Here is a 17,235-nt window from a genome sequence, read left to right on the forward strand (position 1 = left end):
TGAAAAATGTCTTCAATAAAACATTTTGAACACAAAAGAATAACATCACCACTGAGTTTTGCTGAAATGAGGTGCTTAAGGGCTGATTCACTGTAGTTCCCCCAGTAATGCTACAGGTACTAATAATATTCAGAAAGGAAACCATATGTAACATGATATGTGATGTTATTGGTGATATCACTGGTGTGGGCATGGATTAGATCGCCGATAAAGCCCTTTAAAATGTCATAAGTAATGTTAACAAAGCCAGCAAGGGTGATCATTTCTAATGAGGCCAATCAATGCCAACCTCTTTTCTTTAAGACTATCACAAGCAAAAGGAAGTTCTCATCCCTGCTCTTGGTCTGGAAGCATGATTGTCAGTGTCCATGGTGTGATGCACTAGAGCTCTGGCTCATACAGCGCAATCTGGACACACTTCTCTTCGATCGCCATCTAACATGGGACCTTTCACAACTCCTGGATGTCTGCCCATTATAGACATGTATTCTTGTACTATTGTAGTATATATAGTGCTTTTAGGACACACTGCATTTTTCTTTGCTTATTTATCACTTCTGCCTGTTAACAGTACATCCGATCTCTACTCACATGCTCTTTCCTTGACTTCAGTTGCAGGACCTACTAGCACCATGGCTCTTCCACTTGTGGACCTTCCTAGCAGCCCTCTGGCCATGGAGTATGTCAACGACTTTGACCTGATGAAGTTCGAGGTGAAGCGGGAGCCGCAGGATGGGCGGTCTGGCCTTATTGCGCGGGCAGGTGCCTCGGTCAGCTCCACCCCATGCAGCTCGGTACCCCCCTCACCGACCTTCAGTGACCCCAGCTCAAGTGAACAGAAGGCAGCCCTAGAGGACTTGTACTGGATGGCCACCTTGCATCAGCAAATGGGGGCCGAGGGGCTGAGCATGAGCACAGAAGATGCAGTGGACGCTCTAATCAACTCTGCCACAGCAGCAGTTGTGGGTGGTAGCGGCCAGCTCACTGGTCTGGAGGCTTACCGGGGTGGACACCATCACCTTACACATCAAGGCTACTTGCTGAGTGCCGAGGAGCTGAGTGGACAACATCATCAGGTAAAGGACTGGAGCAGAAATATGGTGAGACGTGGGGTATCATTTAGTTCCTGGGGAAGCTGACTGTATATACCATCTCAAAGTAAGATATAGTGTGCACAGAGTCCAGTGGATCCCCAGAGGCTTTATAGAGGGTAAAGTAGATAATACTAATGCTCTCTTTTGTGGTAGTGTGGGCGAGCAGTTAGGCTTACCAGAGCGCTATGTTAAGTATTTGTTTTACACACTCATGCAAGATATCATTACACACTCTCCATGACTAAATCCGAGACCAATCATTTGTAAACATGTAATTTTGTTACTTTATTACTAGAACCAAAGAACTTATTTGCAGGCAAGTACAGTTTTCAAATTGGCACTACTTCTCAATGCAGAAAATGAATACTTAATGTGAGACTTCACATCCGCATAGTAGATACCGTTTTTTAGAAATAGCAATACTTTGCAATGCAAGAAAAATGTACACTTGCAATATTTCAATTGAGCAATGTTATCCTATGGGAGGAAAATAAGAATGCAGTTTCACTGGTAAGTGATTTACTTCCAAACCCAGTTCAAGGTTGAAGTTCAAGTGAGCACCAAGACTGAACCACCGGGTTTCAAATTCAGAGTCAGAGGCACAATTTTAACCAAAGGAGACAAGGGGCACTCAAAGTTGTGCTATTTATAAGCCAGTAAAGCGGAATTGGAGGTCAACCTCCGAGGGTTGAGACAAGGGCTAGGGGGGCCACGAGGCAGCACCAAAGATACACCTAAGTGGCATGGGGCGTCCGGGTGCAGAGTGCAGAGTGCAAACACTGAATCAGGTGCACAATACAAATCAAAGGGTGGACGATGGATTCAAACACAGGCTGCAGGCTCGCATTCAGAAGTTGGACGAGGAAACCAGTGGCTGTGAACGGATGTTGAAGGACACCAGGACACTGTTGGTTAGGCTCCCCAAGGCTGGGGGCTGTGGGTTCAGGGGTGTCCCTTGATGTCAGAAAAGCCTTACCCGAGCCAGTTGCAGTTAGGGGGGACTTTCGTGTTGAGGCTGCTGGCGTCATCGTGGAGTTCAGGAATGGTCAGGCAATGTTGGACTTGGGCTCTGGATGGGGAACCTTGATGGGACCAGTTGGCCACTTGGACTCAGGCCGAAGGTATCGGGTGCAGTGGTGGATCGGGAAGCGGTGTTTCGCAGATCTAAAGGCCTCAGAGGCATTTCTTTGAGTTTCTTGTTGAACAGGGCAATTGTTCTCTGGAGTTCTGGTCTTTGTTGAAGGCAGCAGTCCTTCCGGAAGCTTTTGGAGGTTGCTGGGTTGCAGGAGAAGTACTCGTTTTTTGCAGTATCTTTGAGGGCTGCAGATTGAGCGGGCTGGGGCCAAGTCAGTGGGTGTCTTCAGACTTCTTCTGCTCAATGGCTTTGGGATGTCCTCTTCCTTCATGGGTCATTACGAACTGAGGATTAAGGTTCAGGGGTGCCCCTAAATACTAGTTTATGGGGCTGTACAGGGGTCAGAAGGTAGTAGCCAATGAACTACATCCCTCTAGGGTGACTTTAGTCTTTGTATGTCCACTCCCTCTGGGGAGGGAGCATACCCCTAGCCCTATTGGCTAAAATCCACCATAACAATATGGTAGATTATTACAGGAGGGGGTCCCTTCAGCTCAGGACTTCTTTGCGTTGGTCCTGGCTGAAAGGAGACACACCTCTCCTGCTTAGTTTCCTGCTGACCTTGCAGCCGAAAGGGGGCTTGGTCAGGGGGGCAGGCATCTCCATTAGCTGGAGAGACCCTGGTCAGCATAACAAAGGAGGAGAAGCCTTTGATGCTCACCACCCTTCAATGCTAGTCCTGCTTGGGGGTAGGTGTGAAGCACCTTCACCCAGAGCAGGCTGTGTTGCTGACCCTCAAGAACAAAAGGCTCCAACCACAGGGGATTAGAAACTTCTCTAGAAGTAGCAGGCTGGTGCCAACCAGTCAGGGACACACTAATAGGTTGTTAAGATTATCAGGGAGCACCTCTGCATGTATTTAATAATGAATCCAGCACTGGCATCAGTGTAGGCTCATTAACCCATTCCGTGCTCGCTTCGGCCAATGGCCATCGCGAGCACTACCTCGCTGGTGCTGCGCACATTTGTTGGTGGACGCAGCCCCGCCCACTCATTAAGTCTCCCGCACTTCGGGAGAATTTGTGCCATGGTTAGAAGTTAATCTGAGATGTTTGGTACCAAACATCTGGGAATTCGGTGATGTGGAACTCATAATGCGGTGATGTGGAACTCATAATGCCAAGCTCCCAGCCCATGTACTCAGTATGGCTTCACCTTGCACTTATAATGTCTAAGAATGGACTTAGACACTACAGGGCCATATCTGCTCATGCAGTTATGCCCTTATATGAGGTGCAGTGCTCCCTGCTTTAGTGCTATAAGGCCTGCAGAAGGTGTGCCTTACCAATACCTCTTGCAGTGCTGGTAGGCCTGGCACACAGGGGTGTGTGCTAGGTGGACTCTTCATTTTCATATGCACTAAAAAACACACAGGCTACAGTGGCAGTGTGCATGTGTTTGGTGATGGATCTCTTAGGGTGGTATAAAATACATGCTGCAACTCTTAGAGACCCTCTCTTGTCACAAGGCCCTTGGTACTGCTGGTACTTTTACAAGGCATTTATATGTAGACCAGAGGTGGGCAAATTGTGGAAACAAAGGCACCATTTTGGGAAAGAACACAGGCGCTGAGAACTTGGCTAGCAGGCACCCAGTGCACATTCAATCGAAGTAGCATCAGAGTCAGGCAAACCGTGGGGGGTAACCATGCCAAAAGGAGAACATTCCTACACAGGGGTGTTGTATCGAACTATATTCCAGGTACTCCTGTCTAGAAGATGGACAAAGTATATGAAAGGAGGCAGTCAACAGCCTATTCAGCACAAACACCACCTCAACTGGCGGTGTTGTAAAAGAAGATGGAAAAGAGGAAGGAGACACCTTTGGTGTTAGCTCTTAAATCAGAAGCCAAGGACCGAATGGTCATAAACACTGAAGTCTTGATGAGAAGGGTATATATGAAGTTGTTACAAAGAGCCAAGAGGGTGTATTGCAGCTCATCAGCGGTCATTGTGCCCAAGTGATGATTATCAACCTTTAAGAGTGTATGTAGTCGGGCATTTTTTGATTTGGACCAGAAGCTACAACCCCACAATATTAGCACAGGCTGCACCAGGACCAAAGGATTCCAATTACATTACTTATTAGTACTGCCAAGACGTGCACTTAGAATGCACTAGAAACATCACTGCAGTCTGAATAAGGTTGTAATACTGTGCAGAAAAACTTAAAAATGTTCTTGTTACGAGTTGTAAAAGAAGTGAAAAGAAGTTCAATGTTACATTGAAAAGTCTAAACATTTCGACTCCAGTGCAGTATTTTTCTGTATTGGAAAGCGCCCACTAGCAGCAAGGATCTTAACTGTATTTGAATATTTTAAGCTCTTTTCTGCATATGGTTCTTTATAGCGCTACCAATAAATGGAATAAAGATAAAGGGGCTATGTAGGTAATTTACTTTTTGCGATTCTCAAATAGCGATATTTAAGGAATCGCTATTTGAGAAATGCAAAATGGAATGTAGGTACTAATTCGTAAATTTTTTGCGAATCCCTAAAATTCCTTAATTGCGAATAGCAAATTGCGAATCGCAATTAAGGAAGGAGTGTCCCATTCAATCCTATGGGCCAAGAGGCCCATAGGAATGAATGGGGATACATTCTCAAATAGTAGAATCGCTATTCCAAGGGTGCCAGGGTGTCCAAAAGACACCTGTTGCACCCCTGGAATGTGCCTATAAGTACATGTGGCGCACATACATGCCCTAAGGGCATGTCTGTGCGCCACATGGCACTTTGAATAAAAAAATTTTTTAATTTTGACAGCAAATCGCAAAATACCATCTATTCGGAGAAGGTGGTATTTTGCGATTCCTTATGCCCAAATCGCAATTTAAAAGGCACCCCGTGATGAGAAGCCAGGGGCGTCGCGGCGCCACGCAGGATGGGTCTTTCCTCCATGTATAATGTGTGTGAATGACCAGACTCGGGCCGGCTCTCAGATGTCGCACGGACCCCGCCTTCGTCGCCCGGCCGCCTGGTAGAGGCCGCGGCAGCGCCGTGTGACCCTCCGCACATCCTCGAGGGATCCATCGGAGCCTGGACATTTCTCCCCTCCTCGGGCTTCCCTAGTATGTCTGAAGCCCAGGCCAGGTTCTGGGTTGCGCCATTCCTGCAGATATCGAAGGCCGAGCGCATAACAAGTCAGGTAATCGGCCTGAACAGTACTGGAATTGAAAAACAATTTTACTTCTGGGAACCCATAGATTGGGGATCGAAGTGTGGCAGAGGAAGGGGGCTTGGAGTCACGAATGGGCGGAGCTTTAAAGAGTAGCTGCCAAGCATACCTGCAAATATTTTAGAGGAAGTTAAAAGAAAATAATCGGAAGAATGTATTTCTCCCATTGAATTTTATGGAAGAAGATGCAATTGCAGGCGGGAGGCAATCAAAATAAAGCCATTCCGACCGGGTCTCCAGTCTGAATCGGGTCTATTAGCATGTATGCTGTCAACTTATACTTTTTTTTTTTCTAAATCTGCTGCAAAGAAATTGCCCACAAGGACACGTGGCAGAATTTTTTTTATCTAGCTTACCTAATTGGTAACAAAGAGGCTGCGTTTTAAAATATCTTACAGGGTAAGACACCTGCTGAAGAGATCTTTGTGTGCCCTGCAATTTTGAGGGGATTAAAATAGTGGTAACATAACTCTGTTGGTCAATGCAGTTCTGGGAGAGTTCTGTGGTTTGTTCAATCACATATTTGACTCAAAGTAGCATAGAGGGTCCATGTCCCTGCTGTAAAGCACATCGTGCGACCGCTGAGCCTGTAACCAGGCGAGGTCGCCCCCACACACCCCTGCTACTGCCTCGTTTTGCCTCCTTGCCTTGCCTTCATTACCTTCAGCTGCGCCTCATTGTGCCTTCGTTTTTGCTGTTCTTTTTTTTCCCCGGACGACCCACCCGCGCTGAGCCGCCCTATGGCCTTAGCTTTCCTCCGTTTTTTCCTCCTTTGTGCCTTCGTTTGTGCCTTCATTTTTGTTAATTGATGTCCCCGGGCGACACAGCCGCCGCTGAGCCGCCCTCTGTCCTCCTTTCCCGCTGCTGCCTCCCTGCGGCCCCGCCCCCCTGCGGTCCCGCCCCCCTCCTGCCCATTCGCCGCCCCGCTCCCGCCACCCAGCTGCTCCTCCCTCCCGGCTCCTTCTTATGACGCCCATGCATACGCGCAGTGTTGACGTGCAGCGGGGCGCCGAAGGCACGCCAAAGGCAAGCCCGTCTGCGCCCGTCCGCACCTGGACCGCGCCCAGCACCAGGACCCCTGGTCCCTGACGATGCCTGCGCACACGACGGACCTACGACGCCGCCACCCTCATCGCACTCAAACCCGACCGAACAAGAGCCTGCCACCGAGCCACCCAGAGACGCACCCACGGACCCTTCACCTGCCAAGCCTGCAAGTTCACTTGCATCCGGACCTGCACCACAGCCACCAAGCCGAGCACCAACAACAGCCACCTCAAGTGCATCCTGCTCAACACCCACTCCATACACAGACACGCCATCAAACTTTTGAACCTGCTCAACACTACCTCACCAAACGTCGCCTTCCTCATAAAAACCTGGATGAAAGCCTCCTCTGCACCAGACATCGCCATCGCCATCCCGGACGGATACAAGATCACCCGGAGAGACCGCGCCAACCAGACAGAAGGAGGCATCGCCATCGTACAGAAGAACACCATCCGCATCACGACCGACGCCAACGACACCTTCGCCGCCGCCGAGCACCTCCACTTCCAGATACACACCGACCCAAAGAGAACCCTCAGAGGCACCCTCATCTACAGACCCCCGGGACCACGTACACAATTCAGCGAAGACATCACGGACTTCATCAGCCCGCACGCCCTCCGCTCCACTGACTACATCCTCCTGGGGGACCTCAACTTCCACCTGGAGAACAGCAAAGACCGCAACACCTCCGCCCTGCTGGACAACCTCGCCAACCTCGGACTCAAGCAACTGGTCAACAACCCCACCCACTACGCCGGCCACACGCTTGATCCCGTCTTCTCATCCAGCAATCACATCACCTTCAGCCACTCCACCGGACTTCACTGGACCGACCACAGCTGCGTCCATTTCAGCTTCAGAAGAACCATGACCCACCACCACCCGCAACAGGTTCCTCACAGGAGCTGGAGCAAGATCACCACCGAGCAGCTCATCACCTCCCTCAACCACAACCCACCCGCAAGTACAACGGACCCCACCGAAGCAGCACGCAACTTCACGAAGTGGCTGACCGCCTGCGCTGACGACCTCGCGCCACTAAAGAACCCTCCCAGCAGACCCAGAAGCAAGAAAGCCTCCTGGTTCACCGACGAACTCAAGGACTCCAAGAAAAACTGCTGCACCCTTGAGAAAGCCTGGCTCCTCGACCAGACCACAGACAACATGACCGCCCTCAAACACGCCACCCGCAAGCACCACCAGCTTATCCGCACTACCAAGAAGAATTCACTGAAGGAACGACTGGACAACAACGCCCACGACAGCAAGGAACTCTTCAGCATCGTCAAGGAGTTCTCCAACCCCAGCACCGGCAACAACGACATCACTCCTTCACAAGATCTCTGCGACTCTCTTGCATCGTTCTTCCACCGCAAGATCGCCGACATCCACAACAGCTTCAGCGCACCATCAACGCACCCAACCGTCGAACCAACGCCCCCCACCGCCACCCTCTGCACCTGGACCACGGTGACCGCCGAAGACACAGCTCACACAATGAACACCATCCACTCCGGATCTCCGACCGACCCCTGCCCCCACCACATCTTCAACAAGGCCGACTCCATCATCGCACCCCAACTCCGGGACATCATCAACACCTCCTTCCATATCGCCACCTTCCCGGAGAGCTGGAAGCATGCCGAGCTCAACGCCATACTGAATAAACCAACAGCGGACCCCACCGACCTCAAAAACTTCCCCCCCATCTCGCTCCTCCCTTTCCCTGCCAAAGTCATCGAGAAGACCATTAACAGACAGCTTGCAGCCTTCCTCGAGACGAACGGATCCCTTGACCCCTCGCAGTCCGGGTTCCGAGCCAACCACAGCACCGAAACCGCCCTCATCGCTGCCACCGACAGCATCAGAACCCTGCTCGACAACGGGGAAACAGCGGCCCTCATCCTCTTGGACCTCTCTGCAGCGTTCGACACTGTCTGCCACGGCATCCTAGTTCAACGCCTCAGCAACATCGGCATCCAAGAGATGGCGCTGGAATGGATCATCTCGTTCCTCATCGGAAGAACACAGAGAGTCCGCCTCCCCCCGTTTCGATCCGAGGCCACCGAAGTCATCTGCGACGTACCGCAAGGATCATCACTCAGCCCCACCCTCTTCAACGTCTACATGAGACCTCTTGCAGCCATCGCACGCCAGCACAACCTCAACATCATCTCCTACGCCAACGACACCCAGCTGATCCTCTCCCTCACCAGAGACCCCGCCACCACCAGAACGAGCCTACACGAAGGGATGAAAGACGTCGCTGAGTGGACGAAGAACAGCCGCCTGAAACTGAACACAGACAAGACGGAAGTCCTCGTCCTGGGACCATTGCCCTCCGCCTGGGACGACTCTTGGTGGCCCCCCGCCCTGGGCGCCACTCCCAAGCCAACAGACCACGCACGCAACCTGGGCTTCATCCTGGACTCCTCCCTCTCGATGACCAGACAAGTAAACACCGTCTCCTCATCATGCTTCAACACCCTACGCATGCTCCGCAAGATCTTCCGATGGATCCCGACCGAAACCAGGAAGACGGTCACCCAGGAACTCGTCACCGGCCGAATGGACTACGGAAACACCCTCTACGCCGGAACCACAGCCAAGCTACAGAAAAGACTCCAGCGCATCCAGAACGCCTCCGCCCGACTCATCCTGGACATCCCCCGACGCAGCCATATCTCCGGCCACCTGAAGGACCTACACTGGCTCCCCGTCAGCAAGAGGATCACGTTCAGGCTCCTCACCCACAAGTCTCTCCACGACCTGGGCCCCAAGTAACTCAACGACCGCTTGACCTTCTACACGCCCACCCGCCAGCTACGTTCTACAAGCCTCGCCCTCGCCGCCTTAAAACGCATCCGAAGAGCCACCGCCGGAGGCAGATTCTTCTCCTACCTGGCGGCCAAGACATGGAACTCCCTCCCCATCCATCTTCGACTGACCCAGGACCATCTCGCCTTCAGGAGACAACTCAAGACCTGGCTGTTCGAGCAATAGCGGACCCCTTCCCCCAAGCGCCTTGAGACCCTGCCGGGTGAGTAGTGCGCTATACAAATGCTATGATTGATTGATTGATTGTAAAATGCGGATTGCAATTTTGCATTTTATGTCGATAGGTAAGTGGTCTACTGCTCTTGCACTATGATAATTCCCCTAGCGCCCTGCCGCGGTGCTGGGTTGCCGTGTACCCGGAGCCCCTCGCGGGACCTCCCCCCACGTGGCATGGATGGCCGGGACTTCGCAACCCCGCCCCACCTGCTGTCGGACCAGGGCAGCCTGGCGCACCAGAGCGCAGCGCGGCGGGCATTGCAGCACCCCGGACCCTTCCAGGAGGGCAAGTACTTACCTTCGCCAATCGCTATGGGGGCACATTCAGATTCACCATCGTCGTGCAAAGCCCTGGCGAGGAAGGCACGGAGAACCCCTGGCGCTGCCAGCGGCAAGGGAACAAGATCACACAGAGCGTGGACATCCCCGGTGGGGACACCGAGGGATACCATGTCCTGCGGGTACGTGACCATTGTACTGGGAATGTCAGCAACTCCTACATCCATGCAAATGCAGGGCCCCAAGTGAGAAGAAAAAACCCGGGGGCGGGGGGGCTCTCAAAGGGGCGTAGCTGATGCAACAAAGGGCGTGGCCTAAAACACTCAAGCCAAAAATCAGTGCCTAGCACAGTGCGCTGCCTGACCCACTGGCAAAAAAATGGTGGGGAGCCACGGCCAACCGCCAACCCGGTCAAGGGAGCCACGGGTCAAAAAAGTTTGGGAACCACTGCCTTAAATGCTTGAGCAAAATAAGGAATCGCTATTTTTGCGATTCCTTATTTTGCTATGTGGCACCTACAAACCAAGTCGCCGTTCGTGATTCGTAAACGCCTTCCTACATATTCCCCAAAGACAACAAATTCAGTACAATGCTGAAAGGAGATTTCATCAGCGTGCACCGTCACTCTGCTCTGCAGTGAAAACCCAGGCCTCTAGATTCACAATACAGAGGGTTGGACCCAGGGGAGTAGCTTCAAGCAGTGGCGTAACAATAGTCCCCGCCCCTCAGAACGATGCAAGAACAACAGGCCCTTGGTCTGAGCGCTCCAAATTGTGTCAGAAGCGTGGGGGGACTTCCATGTACTTTGCAGGGGGGGCCCTCATGTTTTGTTAGACCACTGGCTTCAGGGGGACGGGTTTGGGTTGTTAACCCCCCTAAACAAATATTCTTTAGTAAATAGTTGGGTACACGTGCTTTCAGTTTGGTATGATGAAGTGTCTGTCTAATTTAACCTGTGATTTTTACATGCCCACACTGACAAAACACACACTATCTCGTCTCTGTTTTAAAGTCCTTAAAAATGTAAATTAGTATGAAAATGTGTTTTAGTGCCCCTAGTAGTCCACCATCTTCTCTCTTTCCACTGTCCCTTAAGCCGCCTACATGTCCTGCTTCTCATTTAAAATGTTTTAACAAAATAACCCTGCCTGATTGTTGGGAAATCTTACTGACCAAGCTACACCCCTGGTTGGACCGCCACTCTGCATTGGAATGAAGCTACAGCACCCAAACTGATGTGGCCATTTCAGTGTACATTTAGAAGCACAAGATGTAGGGATCTGGGTGCTTGATATGTCTCACTATATAGGGACTCCTAAGAGATGAGCTACCACAAGCAGCAGCCTTTTCCTCCTTGGTCACTGAGGCTTCCTAGGCTAAGGGAGATACAAGACTCCTGTGCGATACCACAGATGGCAGCTTTCACTGAATTCTAGAAAGTTCTTATTGACTGGCGGCAATATGCCCAATTGATCTCAAATCTCTCTGTCTGGGACTGAATTATCCCAATATTTTCCTCCATAAGGATAAAATGGCTATCACTAAAATAAATGTTTACAATAACAGGCAATGCACTCACCGATTTATTGTGTGGTGATTAAATTAGAATACCTTGCTATGCTTTCTATAGCTGTGCTCCCCACCCTAAACGCATGCATCAAATGTGGTCCTTTCGTGCTACGAACCTGGCCTTAAGCTGTGTATGGGTGCACCCACCAGATGAAGGCCCAGTGCAACACTTCATGATAGGTAATGGTTCTTATGATCAAATCCGTTAAAATTATTTGAGATGTCTCAAGACTGCTACATTTACTATTTAAAATAGCAATGCGCTCAATGGGCATAATGAAAGGAAGGTAGACAAAAATGGAGACGAGGTCCCACGTCGGGTGTGGGAAGCGCGCGGCAGGTGGCGGGACATGGCACCGCAGCCATCCCTTCTGCCCCCACGTGTCAGGGCCTTGGTTATCCGGGGTAATTATAGCTGCTAAGGAAGGCCGATTACACATGCATTAATCCACTTATGTGGTGCTGCTAAAAGCACATGGTGTCTGGGTGTGAGAGGGATTGTCCAAGAGTGTGCGGGCGGCATTAGAGGATTTAAATGAGAGGGAAGCACTTCAGCCCATTTCTTGGTCCCACAAACGAGACTGCATGGGTAGTGAGACCCTGGCACTGGTGAGAGATTGTAGTACACTGCCCACAATGTATTTCTCATATATTGATTTAACGTTTGCAACATGTTGCATGGACTTTAGAACATGTAGGGCCTGTAGGGGAAAACATATTTTCTGCTTTAAGTGAGGTGGTCTCTCTGGGGCTAGTCACCATCAGTATGAGGCACAGCGAAGAGCCGAAGGGACTCCGCAAACTCCTAATCTTGGGAGATGGAGCTCTCGCCAGAGTAATGCCCTGCTGGCGGAACAGTGTGTATGACGGAGAGCGCAAAATTTTACTATGTGAATTCCCAAAATGCAGCCTCCCAATTTTCCCTGTAGATTGAGTAACAAAGTTATAAAAACATACTTTAGGAGCGTCTTCATGTCATTAGGACAAAACTTGTAAATGTTCTGATCACTTGGGTTAGAACTTAGGAACCCACACATTAGGTTTCTCTTTGGTCGCCAATTCCCTCCCGCACTTTTAACGTAATCAAAGGCAAGATTTACTGTAGGAAAACAACTGCAATGCATCGCTGCTGTGAGGCACGCACTAACATACAATACAAATATGTTCAGCTAATGAAAACAAAACTGACCCCAAAAAATATGGCCCACATCGTAAAATAAATAAAGGTTAAAAAAGAAAGAAGATAGCTGATTATAGAAACGTCGGTTCGACTGTCAGAAGTATTGCTGAGAAAATACAGCGAAATCAGCGGCCGTTTTAAGAAATCCCAAGGACAACGTAAAAAAAGAAATAAACCAGGACACTTTTTTTTAGACTTTTGTGGTCTTTAGTGTGGTCTTAAGGACAATTTGAACGTAGATCCTAATAATTCTGACTGGTTACATAATCCTATGTGTATTAATAGGTATAAACTCCTACCATTTGCATAGAATCAGAATATTGCAAATCACTATGGTGTTCCGTGACCCTATAAAATAGATGCAAGGGGCAGCAGCAGCAGGAGCAGCAGCAGGAGCAGGAGCAGCTTATCAATTGTCACTGAAATCCTGATTAGAGTCATTGGATTCCTTATAATGCAGGATCCATGCAATTTGACGTAGAAAGATTAAAAAAACATATAAAACACTTGCAGTATGATTCGCTACTAACAAAATAAAAAAATGTGAAGCCTATCAAAATTGTTTTCGTGGCTAAAAAGTAGGACGTCTTTTTTTTGGCCTATAAAATGCTAGGATTCTGTACCCATGTTTACACACTAATCACAAGGAAGCCATCCAGATGGACCCAATTTAGAAACTTAAGTATCACATGGAAACAACCGATTTTAGGTAAGAAAGGAAGCTGTTGCTTTATGCTGTGATGCTGTTTTTTTCAGAAAAGAATACCATACATATGCAAATTATGATGACCGTTTTCCTTCATTTACAAATGTAATTCCAGTTGAAAAAAACTTAGGGGCACAGGCATCAAGCTTTTTACCAATAGCAAACGGGCCTATTTGTAGAATCGGCCCGTTTGCAACCGGTAAAAAGCCATTTCTGATGCCTCAAACCTAAATTCATTCGCAAAACAGGTAATCACAATTTTTACCTATTGTGCTAATGAATTTAGGGAAATGCAATTTGCGATTGCCTAAATGAAATGCATGAAGCATTTTAAAGCTGCAACTTTGCATTAAGGACGCGCAAATTACCATCAACTTCAAGTTGCATTTTTCAAAGTGCCATGTGCTGCATACACGTGCCCTTAGGGCAAATGTGGGCGCCACATGTGCACACTTACCTTTTTTTCGGGGTGCATCAGGGAGCCTTAGGCACCCTTGCACCCTTGCAATTGCATTTGCAATTACCTATTTGGTAATCGCAAATTGAAAATGCTTTCCCATTCATTCCTATAAGCCTCAAGGCCCATAGGAATGAATGGGACCACATTCTCTAATAGCAATTTGCGATTCACTATTATGGAATGTGTAGGAATCGCTTTTTTTTGCAATTCCTACATGCATAAGGAATTGCGACTCCGAAATAGCGATTCCTTAAAAATCGCTATTAACGAATCTCAATTCCTTATCTTGATGCATGTGCCCCTTAGAGTGTCTGGAAAATGAAAGTAAAGGACACGCCTATCATTGTTTTACAATGTGAGAGAAGGCAGGAAGGAAGTGAAGGGTATGTGTCAGTGGAACCTTGTCCCAAAATGGACAATGTGATGTGAGTAGGTGCATATAATACAAATTACAGTTGACTAGTGATACATTCTCTTACGACAGGTGAGTTATGACTGTGCAACTTGCCTGTAAAAAGAAAATAAGTGAACAGCCTTAATTGGGACATCACATTCTGAGAAGGATCTTGACTTAGAAGGTATTGGAAGAGAGGGTGGGAGAGATACGCGTCATAAAAGCATATGAGCATTTTTAACTCAATGTCGATGAAGTGGGCGGAGACCTGGGCTGAAAAGATAAGGAGGCAGTTATGAACCTTTTTCTCACATCATCTCTTTCTGTTTGACCCCGTTGCAGCTCACCCATATGGATGATCGCTTCTCGGATGACCAGCTTGTCAGCATGTCAGTGAGGGAGCTGAATCGCCAGCTGAGGGGCTTCAGCAAAGAGGAGGTACTGCGGCTGAAGCAAAAGAGGCGCACGCTCAAGAACCGTGGCTACGCCCAGTCGTGCCGCTTCAAGCGAGTTCAGCAGAAGCACGTGCTCGAGTCCGAGAAGTCACACCTCTCACACCAGCTGGAGCAACTACAGCACGAGCTCAGCCGGGTCATGCGAGAGCGGGACACCTACAAAGCTCGCTACGAGAAGCTCGTGGCCAGCAGCTTTGCTGAGAGCCGGGCTGTGGCCTCAGCGGTGGCAGAACACCACGCCTCGGAACCCACCTCCCCGTCCGAGTTCTTTCTGTGACCCACGGGGAGAGTGGGGCGATGGTGTTATTGAAAGACTGGGCGCCTGGGGTCCTTGAAACACCACAGAGGAGGGTGGGGTGAAGGAATTCAGGGCATGGGTCACTGTAGGGGAAGGGAAGTGGCACGGCAAGGGGCAGGCCAGGACACTCATGCCAACTCCAGAGAGTTACCCAGAATCCAAGGCCTCTCCAGATACAGGGCTGGCTGTGTTGAGGATTGTGGTGGGAGAGATCACTCAAGGGATGTGAGCTTATTTCACTGCCAGGCAAATATATGTACCACTCAAATGTCTCAGACCATATTTCATATAACAAAAGCAAAGGTTTGCAAGGAGGCTGATTAAGTGAGTCCCGGCAGTAAATATTCCAAAGAAATAAGTACCTTTTCCACCTTTACAAAGACGAATAGGGTGAGTCCCGAGGTGCATTCTAAGGATCTCCTAAATGTGTTAGATAGGGCTGGTGAGTGAGCCCCAGGACTGAATTACCTTACAAGCCAGAGGTTTTGTTTCCTTTACAAAGATGGCACAAGGGCTTGTAAGCCCCCATGATGAGTTAGAAAAAGAAACCATGTTCTTGCTCCTATGCAAAGATGGTACAGAGACTGGTGAAGAACACACAAGGAGGTATTCACCGGAGATCCATAAAGATGGTGCAAAGCCTGGAGAAATTTGTAGGTTGACCACATCACCCCATATCACTTAAACACCACGGGGCATATTATCAAGAACGGCGTTAAAATTATTGCCGCTTTAGCGGCAGGAAACTGCCCCTAAAGCGGCAATAATGGGCTTGATAATATGCCCTTGTGAATTCCCATAAAAGCCCAGGTTCTGGTGTGAACCTGGGCTTTTTCCTGCCGCTAAAGTGGCGATAGTTTTAACGCCGTTCTTGATAATATGCCTCCACTATTCCAATTCCAAGCTTTTCTTTTCCCAATAATCGTTACACAGTGTGTTGAAATTGGTTCAATTGAGGCAAACCAAGACTGCAGCTCTCACAATGCAGTGATTTTGCAAAAATAATAATAATAATAATAATAATAATAATAATCCAGCCCATTACTGAAACAGTGCTGCCCTTGGAACATGAAGTCATTTGATCGCCCTAAAGAATTACGAGGAGTCCGTTCTAGTCAAATGTGCCCTTTCAGTGACTGTTCCACTAGGTCGCTGCATGCAGGTCATGCGCGAGAAGCTATGGTACAAGAACTACTACACGTCCGATAGCTACACCATCCAACCTTCAGACCAGTTCTAGCTGCCTGAAGCATAGGTGTTTAGCTGCTGAATGACATGTCACCGGTCACATGCTCAGTCAGTTCTGTACGTTTACCCAGCAGCACCCTCTATGCTAGGATTTTATCACAGCAAAAATAATTCACAGTGCTGATGGATGTCACACATGGCAAGAGACCTCGTTGCTTTCAGATTGCATTGACAATTGAAATGGTCTCACGGCTGAAACCAAGACATGAAACCCCCAGGCTAACATTTCTCGCCCCCTTTGTAGACAACTGCAGACACATCGCATGCCAACCCTTACATGCATGGCTTTCTTAACATATACATTTGTAACTGCTTGCATAATACATACTGTCTTGTAAAACATGAACCTCACCTATCCAGATGTCAGGGCGCATAACATTGCTATCGAAAACAAAAAGTCACCCATATATTGACTGGTTGTGGCAGTAAATCAATCAGATTTCACATTATTTTGTAAAGTCACAACAAAGTGAATTACAAACTAACAAGGGGCCAGGTGTACGAATACGTTTTCCCATAGACATAGAATGGGTAAAAATGTTAATAGAAGTTGCCCAAAAAATCTCACACCATAGAGGACAGAGTTGAAAAGGGACGTGAGTAAATAGATTGATAGTCAATACAGAGGTCGTTGTGACTGATGGTGCAGCAAGGCAATGTATAATCTTCACCAAGGTTATATATTTTATTTTATACAGAGATTTATCTGTTTCCGGTGGGAGCGAGGTTGGAGGAGGGACTTTAGTGGAAAATTGCCACTGCCTGGAACACAGAGCGCAGTACATTGCATGATGAAAGCACACAGTCACTCATATATTGGACTGTGGCAGCTTTCATTCAGAATTGCCATAATCATTCAGGGGCAGGTAATGTTGAAAGATAGCAGATATGCACATAATAAAAGAGGCAAAGGAATGTTATCAAACAATGAGATAGCCAGACAGTATACAAGATGTAAAGTAAGGCTATTGTGAGGCAGGTGAAGCTCCACACTTCCAAACGTTGAGAATGCAGAGCGTCACTTTATACAAAAGAGCTGAGATGTATTACAAACTCTTAACATTTGGAGGCAATCGGAGTCGAAATGGGAGGAGCAATAACAATTTAGAACTGTATGCGGGAGAGTTACATGGT

General features: G+C 48.6%; 1 protein-coding gene across 1 annotated transcript in view; it reads left to right on the forward strand.

The window, feature by feature from the left end:
- Nucleotides 1-15,125, forward strand: part of LOC147716736 (transcription factor Maf-like) — a 26,663-nt gene extending 11,538 nt beyond the window's left edge. Inside the window, exons 2-3 of the mRNA XM_086923674.1 lie at nt 613-1,076; nt 14,443-15,125. Of these exons, the coding sequence (XP_086779800.1) occupies nt 633-1,076; nt 14,443-14,832 (834 nt within the window). The 5' untranslated portion in view covers nt 613-632 and the 3' untranslated portion in view covers nt 14,833-15,125. The remainder of the gene's footprint in view (nt 1-612; nt 1,077-14,442) is intronic.
- The last annotated feature ends 2,110 nt before the right edge of the window (nt 15,126-17,235 follow it).

The sequence above is a fragment of the Lissotriton vulgaris genome, chromosome 5, assembly GCF_964263255.1.
Source record: "Lissotriton vulgaris chromosome 5, aLisVul1.2, whole genome shotgun sequence".
NCBI lineage: Eukaryota > Metazoa > Chordata > Amphibia > Caudata > Salamandridae > Lissotriton > Lissotriton vulgaris.